The sequence below is a fragment of the Anas acuta genome, chromosome 2 (assembly GCF_963932015.1).
Source record: "Anas acuta chromosome 2, bAnaAcu1.1, whole genome shotgun sequence".
NCBI lineage: Eukaryota > Metazoa > Chordata > Aves > Anseriformes > Anatidae > Anas > Anas acuta.
In genome coordinates, this window is record NC_088980.1 from 5303559 (window position 1) to 5313145 (window position 9587).

General features: G+C 47.5%; 1 protein-coding gene across 1 annotated transcript in view; it reads right to left on the bottom strand.

The window, feature by feature from the left end:
• The window catches only part of PLCD1 (phospholipase C delta 1), a 52755-nt gene extending 47699 nt beyond the window's left edge, over positions 1 to 5056 (bottom strand). Inside the window, exon 1 of the mRNA XM_068673336.1 lies at positions 4379 to 5056. Within this exon, the coding sequence (XP_068529437.1) occupies positions 4379 to 4412 (34 nt within the window). The 5' untranslated portion in view covers positions 4413 to 5056. The remainder of the gene's footprint in view (positions 1 to 4378) is intronic.
• Positions 5057 to 9587: the final 4531 nt, after the last annotated feature.

The following is a 9587-nucleotide window of genomic DNA, read 5'->3' on the forward strand; positions in this document are numbered from 1 at the left end:
AGGATGATTTTGCACACTATTTATTTATTTTTTTTGCACATTATTTATGAGGAGTGCTGTCAGTGCACCGGCTGCGTGGAAATGAGCACAGCCACCTGCAGCAATGGGCAGCGGCTGCTGTTCAGAAAAGCAGAAAACCTGCCAAGTGACAAATAAATCAGTTGGTTTTCTAAGTGCTTTTGCAAAACACTGATGTCACCTGTGAGGTGCCTCTGAGAGACCCCTTTTGTTATGTGCCATCAAGCCATGGTTGCATACACCTGGCTTTTACATCAGCTCTTGCCTGGGATTTTCCTCCTTCCATTTCCATTAGCTTCCATTTTCCATTTGCTTCCATTTCCCCCTTCCTTGCTACCCACCACTGTCTCTCAGCTTTGTTTTCCCCAGTTACACCACAGGACCAGGCTTTGCTGCTGGAACAGCCAGTTTCTCACCACCACCACCAAAAAAAAAATGCCAGTGGTTCCTCTACAGCAGCTCTCCCCTTTTTGCTCCCTCTGGAGGAGTGGGGAGCAGGGAGGGGGGACTGTGACCACAAACATCGTTGCATCTCTGGCCAAAGCTGCTGCTGCTCGGTGAGCATGGATTCATTTCGGTGCATGTGGTATGGACCAAGTTCCACCTTGTGGTGACACTGAGAATGGGCTTCTCCACAAAGTTGGTGGCAGCATCAGCAAACCTCTCTTTTCTTCCTTACTCTGGCTTTTCTCGCCCACTCTACTTCTCGTCCAATGTGCCTGAGAGGTCCTGCCGAGCAGAAGCAGGGTGATCTTAAAGCTTCGTGTAGGAGGAGTTGATCCCAGGCATCGTGTTGTGGCTGTCCTAATGTGACAATTCCTAAGTCACATCTCTCAGCACATACTGATGGAGACTTTCACGTCATGAAACCAAAGTCAATTGTAGGTGGGTCCCAGCTTCAATTATTTTTTTTTCAGGCCACTTAACAGCTTTTCTCAACATCATATTCAGGAGCTGAGATTTCCTCCCTGGCCAAAAAGCAGGCCACTCAGAGCATTCCACCGCAGGGCAAAATTTGTGCAATAATTGAATTGCACCACTGAGTTATGCAAAACTAGGGGAAAAAAAATATCTCTCTTTTTTTTTTTTTTTTTTTTCCCCTGTGTGATTTATCTGGAATTTCATCACTCTGTATCTAGAGCCAGAAATAGCCAAGACTTGCTGTGTGGCTCTCAACACAGGGCCTTAAAAGACACCTGTGTGAGGGGCAGCCCAAGGTGTGAGGCTTTCTCCCCACACACCGTCTCAAGTGGCTTATTTAAGGTGTGGAAGTATCTTGGTTTAGAAGAAACTGTGGCAAAATCTTCTCTACCTGCATAAAGAAAAAGAGAAACCTTCAGGTTTGTCCCCAGGTCTGCAGCCACCCATTCTGGTGGGCTCGACTGAGTAAGGGCTGAGATGCTCCACCCATGGGAAGGATTTTGGAGATTCAAGGACTGGGGGTGAGTCTCACAGTATTTAGATATTTACATTTTAGGTTGGCCTAGGTGATCTCGGAGGTCTCTTCCAACCTAAACGATTCTGGGATCCTGTGATATCTGCAGTGTGCTGAGCAAGGGGCCAGGAAACGTGTAACTCATCCCTGCAAGTCTGCAATTTCCTGCAGACGCCTGTGTTTAGCTAGCGGATTCCCACCCTGGATGGTCAAATTACCAAGAGCACGATGCAGTTTTCCCTATTAATACCTGTTTATATATATATGTGATCTGCCTGTGAAGGAAACTATACTTTGTCCCAAATCAACACCTGTGGTTCCCAGAGCTGCCTGTCCAGTTGGCTGAGTTTCCTGACCTTGCACAAACCACCCCATCCCCACACCTCTTCCTCTTGCTTTTCCCTGTACTTGGCAGTGTCCTTTCATCCCTGCTACCTGCAGCAGTTTTCCAAGTGACTGCATTTCCTTCTTCCTCCTCTTTCATTTCTTCTTTAAAATCTATTTTTCCACAAGCGTCTTTTGGCTCTACTCGTCTGCTTCTGAGCCTGATGTTGGGGCTTTGAGCATCTTAAAACCAATTAAGTGCTTTAGTTTTATTTAAAAAGCATTGCTCCGATTGGACATTTAGCAGTTTTTGATTGAAAATAAAAAAAGTTCCAAGATGGCTTTGACTTGTCCTGTGCCAAAAGGGAACGCAGCATGTTTAATGCACCGAGCAGCGCCAGTATGGCAAATTCTCCTGCACTATTGGCAAAGTTGTGGCTTTAAAAAACCCCACGTCATGCATCTGGCACAACCTCCAACAATCCAGGTGTGCCAGGCGTATCTTGTTTGCAGGAAAGGAGATCAAAGGCACCGGCTGCTCCGGAGCAGATCTCAGCTGATGCCAAGCAGCATCACCTCCACCCACGGAGGGTGAAGCCCAGAAGGCGCCTGCTCAGCGCTCCCAGCTTCGAAGGGCAGGTGGAGATGATTCATTTGGAAATCTAAACCCAAGAGAAGTTAGTCCTCGGGACCGGCTGACAGAAAAACAAGGAAACGGCCTGTTCTGTAGGATTTTACGAGCCCCTCCCTGCTGACTCTCACCCTGGGCTGTGGCAGAAGGCATTCCCGTAACGGGGCTCTGGCATTCCCCGCACAATGTGCACAGTGTCTGGGATGAAGAGGTCAGTGTATAAGAATAAGGCATAGCACAAATTAGCTATTCTACAATCTGGGTGAGCACAAGGACCCCCAGTTCACATACATGCCAGGTTCATGAGGCAAAAGAAAGCTTATTAATAGCCCACAGAGTTCGGCAGATCCATTGTATAATAAATGCAGATGAGCTTTTATAAAAAAAAAAAGCAACAAGAAGCTCGTACAGCTGAATCAAATGCATCCAGAATAAAAGGCACAGACCTCTAAATCACAGCAGCTACATGGGTCTACGGACAAGAGAGCACACTCAGTTTTCATCCCAGGATTCAGATCTCCATCCTAAGACAGAACAAACAGAACTCTACAAACTTTTCGGAAACTCCCATCAAAACAGTTGCTACTGGAAGATATCCCAGGGGTCTCTTACTGCGTGCTGGGATGGAACCGAGTGTCTGTGGTTAATTCTGACCCAGCAAACACAGTTGTGTCCATGTGGGACAGGGAGAAATTGAGCTTCAAAACACCGAGCCAAAGATAAAACATATCTCTAAAAACCACAGTATCTGAGAAATTTCTGACAAACGGAGCAGCACAAGTCTGATCCTGCTAAGTAACCAGCACGTGAGCAACCTCTCCTGTCTAAGAAGTCTGGCATTCGGAGTGACTTTGGCACTTGGGCACGTATGTGCCAAGGAATTTCAGCAAATAGTTTTCTGAAAGCACACAGCTCATTCCATACTTGTCTATTTTTCTGTCTGAGACAAGAAAATAGAATAACGAACAGACACTGAATTCTTCCCGATCCCTAACACCACACACACACACAAAAAAAAAGTAATATTCACTGAAAAATGACCTACAAGCCAGATTAGGAAAGCTTTTAATAGTTCCAGATGTATTTCCTAGCTTTCTTTCCCCAGTGGCTCTATAATGAATGAGATACCTACACAAAGTTTAGCATTAACCTCAGTTTCACCTTCCTGCCTGATTTCTAGGTTCTGGGAAAAGCAGAGGGAAGATTTCTTGAGCCTGGGGGTGATTTTTTTTGTATTTTGCTTGGCAATGCTAGCTGGTTCTGTTTACAGTCAATCACAGATCGATCTATTAATTTATTTTTATTTATAGCTCATCTACAGGAAGAAAGCACCTATCCCAAGAACAACAAATAAGCACATAGACTTTGCCCATTTCAAGTCCTGAGCTGTTCCTGCTCATCAGAGTGAATAAAACACAATGAAGAGGTAACAGATCGACATATACACGTCAGACTAGGGAATAAGGGATATTTCATTACCCTGTCTATCAGACAAGCCTCCTCGGCTTGGTACTGATCAAGACTTCTTAAATCTCACTTGCTGTCAGGGCTGAGAGGATTTCTTTTTGTTTAGAAACATTACTTGTATTTTACAGAGCATTTACAGAGTCTTGGGGGCAGACGCTGAGCTGAAGAGATTTATCCTGGCTCTGCTGCCTTTCCCCGAGCCTGATTTACTCCGCTGAGCATCTGTCCCGCTCCCAGTTTCACCATAAAGGGGAGGAGATTTGGATCAGCCCGGCTGAGCTCGCACACGCTGATCAGCCAAGACACCCTTCCGAGCAACACATCTAACCCTAATAAAAGAGAAAAAGCTGTCACCTCTCCCCCGTAACGCTGATTGAAACGCCGCGTTGCTTCCAACCGAGAGAACTGCGGCAGCAAAGGGGGAGGGAGGAGAGAGGAGGAAAAAAGCAAGCTCTCACATGAGATAAAAGGGCTGAAACGCAAGGACGTTTGCACAGACTTACTGTTGCAGGCGAGGAAGGTGCCGTTCGATTCCATGGCTGCGAAACGAGCCGAGGGGCGGCCGCGGAAAGGGCTCCGGCAAACAGCTGTGCCCAGATGTTAGCGCCGGCTGGGGCTGGCAGCCAGAGCCGCGAGGCTCCCCCGTGCTCCCTCCTCCAGTAATCCCCAAATGTCAGCTCCCTTCGGCGAGGCCTGCTCCTTCCCCTTGGCTGAAGAGCCGTCTTCGCTATGACTCCTCATTGATTTCCCTCCCGCATCCGCACGCCGCCGCCGCCTGCCCAACGCGTCGAGTGAGGCCAAGCGCCCCAGCTTCACCGCCGGCCCTGGCTCCTCCCTGTGCAAGCTGGCCTTCTCTGTGGGGCCAGCCTCCTGTTCCTGCTCCTGCTGGAGCTCCAAGCCCTGCTTCTGTTCCTGCTGCTGGCACAAACGCTGAAACACGCTCCGCTCCTTTCCGGCAAGGCTTCCAGAAGACGCCGAGCGCTCGAATCTGTCCCCAACCCAAGGGAAGGGCCGTGAGACACGAGGCAGCGCTTGGGATTTAAAGGGCTTGTGGGCATCTCTCAGGACACAACGCAACAAAACAAGGAGAAAAAAATGCAACAAAACAGCTCAGAAGTTGCCGGCGGACACGCTGTAACCACAAAAGCAGACAAAAAGCTGCAAGCTTTCCTTTCGAGACAGCGAGGCAGAAAGCAGAAAAAACTCCTCGCTGCCCTGAGGCTTGTACCGAGCCGAGCTGTTTTCCTCTGCCCTGCCCCCTGCTCTTAAAATAGATTACATTTTTTTTTTCCTTTTTTAAAGGAGAAAAAGATGATGCTGTCAAGCAGGGAGGGGGAAAGAAAGGGAATCCACACTGGGAAAATAAAGTGGCCATCTACTTGAGTGGTTGAGGGAGGTTTTTAATTATTTTTTTTCTGTTGTTTATTTTTATTTCTGGTTATTTAGGTGATCTGGATGCAATCAATGGAGCTTTCAGAGGATTCAAAGTCCTTGCTCCTCAGCAGCTGTGCGCACAGCAGCTCCAGTGACAGAAGGGAAAAGTCCCTCTCTGACGGTGACAGCTCTGGGTTGCACCTGGTGACAAATACTTTGGGACTAGGACTGCTTGCCCATCCGTGCCAGGAATCGAGCTGCTCCTTCAAGAGCTCAGACTTCACATCCAGCTAATTTTATGCCCTCTAAATTGCCTTAATATAGCAAAACTACTCCATGCTAGCACAAAGCATAAGAGCAAACAAGTGAGATGCTTTTTAAAGGACCCAGGAAGGAGCATCCCTTTTGCAAACCCACAACAAAAAATAGGAGATACTGGCTTGGACAGTGTCAAATATTTTGGCAGTGAGGAAAGCAGGACAGCAGCCAGGGTGTCTCAAGAATCCTTGTAAAGCCTTACAAGCCCCAGGGCAGGGGGTTTCCAGAGGACACCACAAAAACCCATCACGCTATCAGCTGAAGGGGAAGCGGCTGCTGGAGAGGCTGGTAGGTGAGTCAGCCAGACTGGAAACTCTGGTAAAGCAGTGGTAATGCAGGTGTTAGGGTTTTCAGAAGGGAGGAGAAGCAGAGAAGGGCAAACAGTTTGAAAGCGGTGACAGGAAATAACATTATAGTCACTCCTCTACCCTTCTCTATATCACACCCTGCTGCATCCTCACGCTGCCTAGCACCAGGCCTCACTTCAAGACATACCTGCCAGTCCCCCTGTGTCCCCTGTAGCAAAGTAAAGAGGTGTAAGCAAGCTGTTAGCCCCAAAAGCAATTAAGATCATGGTCTGGACAGTGCCCCTTCACGACAGTACAGGGCACAGTGGCACCAAGACAGGATCAGCAGTCCCCTGCAACACTATGAACACCATCACGACTGTGCTGGCCTCCTTGGGCTGGACGGGGCACCCTCAAGAGGGACTGAGCTTCCCTGCCATCAAACCTTGAGATCTGAAGGTGTGAGATTTGAGATTTGAGGATCCTCTGTGCCTACCCCACCGCATCTGCCTGTGCTTCCTCCTTGCCATGCTGCCTTCTTGATGAGAGCAAGCGGGGGCAGAAATAGTGCCTGCCAGGAGGATTCACAAAACTTTGTCCAACCTTGCACTTTTCTCCATTACGCCACTCTTCCCGCTCCCATACCTGTCCAGAAGTATCACTGTTACAGCTGCTTTCACTGTGGCACCTTCCTGCCATCCTAAGCTTAAGCATCACCACTCCTAAATCCTTGACAGGCTTGATGTGTGCTCAGCGCATGCCTAGCACTTGCAGGCAGCCTTGCATTCCTGGCATTCATCAGAAAGTACAGCAGCCACCATCAGAGCCAGCGAAACCCTGCAGCAAACACACTGAAGCTGAGATCATACAGCACTGGTCTCATCAGACCCTTTTTTCTCAAGGCAAAAGTCTTTTTAGCTATATTTCTGCATGCATGCCATGCACACTTGATTTCCCATTCTTCTCCATTCCTGAAACAAATATATGCACAGAATAATAATTAGACCAAAATTACATGAGGAACAATTGGGCTCCTATAAGCTGCAGAAATCCTGAAACAATACCCCTAAGAATAAAAGGAAAATATAAGAATCCTATCTGAATCAAGTCCCTGGTCCCCATTTTGGATCACAGCCCTCACTGTTTGCCTTTCTGGTTTGGGCTTTGGCTGATCCAAAAGGCTCAAGGTGTTTAGGGGGACTGCCCTTTTCCTAGTTAAGCCTGCATCAAAGCTGAGTGGCAAGTTTAAAATTGGTGAAAAAAAAAAAAAAAAAAAAAAAAAAAAAAAAAAAAGGAAATCATCTGGAGTCCTAAGAGAGCAATTTGTTCTCTAACAAAATGCATAGATAAGATAGGCTGCAACTGACTGTTCCTGTATCTTTGCTTATTTTTAAAAAGCTGTCTGAATTTCTGATTGCTTCTTCCCTGGTCTGAATATACCTCCTAAGCTCTATCCACCAGCATGTTCCTGAACAGTTCTGGGGCCCTTGATCTTTGAGATCAAACTAGGATTTGAAGGAGAGAGTTCAGTATGATTAAAATTAAACATCACTCCTCTGTGCGTGTTACTCACAGCAACAATCCTGCTGCTTAGGGCCAAAGTTAAATAAATACAGTATATGCTGAGTAGATCAGTCCTGGCATAGTAAAGTGGCATTTCAATGCCTTTTTAGTCACCAAAGGTTTGTCACTTTAAAAATTAACCTTTACAGTGAACTAACAACAGGACCGTATATTTTTTAAATTGTATTTTATTTTTTATTGCAGGGTAACTGAACATGGTGGTTGCATACTTTCTGCCCATGATGACTTAGCCCTATTTATGACTTAATAAAATTTCTTCCTCCAGGATTTTACAGCAGGTGACTTACCATGCACTGATTATTTTGCTGGAGGAACACACCTTTTCCTGCAATGAGGCCAAAACCTAACAGAAAAACCTGTTTTCCTGAATTCCACAAGTACATGATAGATTACAGCGAGGGCTGGATTTATTTTCTCTGTACCCCTGTGGGCACCACCTACAAGCAGTGACTTTACCACCGAGCCCAGCTTGGTGTCTCCCAGCTCTCTGCACGCTGCAGGTTATTATATTTAATGGCTCTCCGAGACTTGGGAAGCCGCTTTATTTCCCTGCCTTTGTTGTCATGGATTTTAATCCCCAAATCACCCTGCCAGGCTGGAGATGAATGTGAGGAATTTCCGTTTTAGGCATCTCCTGTCCTCCTCCTTTCTGCCCTTCCTTGGATCCTGGCTTACAGCGGCTGGACCTGGACCTAAGCTCATCTTCACTCCCTTCCCAAAAGTCAAGGTCGGGATAAAAAAAATAAAAATAAAAAGTAAAAATAAAAAGTAGAATGCCACTAAAGATTAAAGTGATAGGATAATGGCATGTAAATCGAGGAGAGGAGCAGGTGGTTGCTGTAGGGCTCCTTGGCCTCAATGCACAGGGTACGTTTTCCTTGTTTGCACAGCAGATATAGGATGGGACCCCTGTGCAGAATAATGTATTAAAAGGAATATCTAGAAATGCCCAGGTGAGGGAGAGGATAGCAAATGACCCAAATTCTACATCACAAAATTTTCTGAGGGGCAGAAGGAAACCTAGACACAGCAATGACTCAAGAAATGAACAACCTGTTATTTTTTTGTTCCCTTCTCCTCAGTCCTTCCCCGCCAAGCCAAACAGTCCCTTGAGGCTCTGGCACAGCTCCTCCATCCTTCTCCAGCCCTTCCCTTGGCCGCAGACGAAGGCTCTCAGGGCTGGAGGAGGAAGAAGGACTCCCCGTTTTTGGTCCCATCAGAGAGGGTTGGGGGCAGGATGCATTTCTGGAGCAGGAATCCCTAAATGGGAAGAGGCCAGAGATGCTGTGAGATCCTTCTTGGGGTTTCTCTGTTCTTAGGGTGCGGAAATGAGGTTCCTGGGAGAAGAGGAGAGGGCAAAATCTCAACACGTGCCTCATGCATCTGGACTACCACAAAAGGCTTTTTCCAAAGCCCAAGTTTCAGGATTGCACTGGTGACAATTCTGGTATCTTCTGGCTCCTCGTTTCAGGCTTCACAAAGCCCATTTTCCTCCACAGCCCCTTAAATTTGGCTCATCCACAGCCGAGACTCAGGCTGAAGGATGTCCCAGCACAGACAGCAGGCACAGAGCCACGCTCAGGCCCTGGGTGCGGCTGGGGAGGACGGGCCTTTCTTTGCACCAGTGCATTTTCCAGCCACAGGGACTCAAAGCAAACAGCAATTATGTTTCAGACAGATAGAAGAGCCTTCTGTGAGCACCCTGCTCTTTTCCTGCCCAGACCATCGTTGTCTGAGCTCACCAAGACGCAGTGAGGACATTTCAAGGCCTGGGGACACGCCAGAGAGTTGGCACGGCCTCCCCAAAACAAAGCTGCCACTTTTAAAGGGTCCAAAGTCAGGGCCGTGATATTTTAATGAGGGCCAAGTCCTGAACCCAAGACACACCTTGGTTAACACCCTTGCTCTCTCTTGCTGTGTAAACGAGCACAGAAGGAGTTCAATGGCAGCAAGGCCAGGTGAGGAACCAGCCTCCACCTCCAGCCCACCCTCCAACTCATCCACACACAGCAGTGTTGCGATGACAGCTGAACAGGAGCTCCCTTTCCTCACACGCACACTCCTACACCCCTTTTCAGTCTCCTTTATTTATGCAGACACAGCCCAGCCCAGGCAGCAATGAGCATTTGCAGAGTTCAAAGCCAAAAAA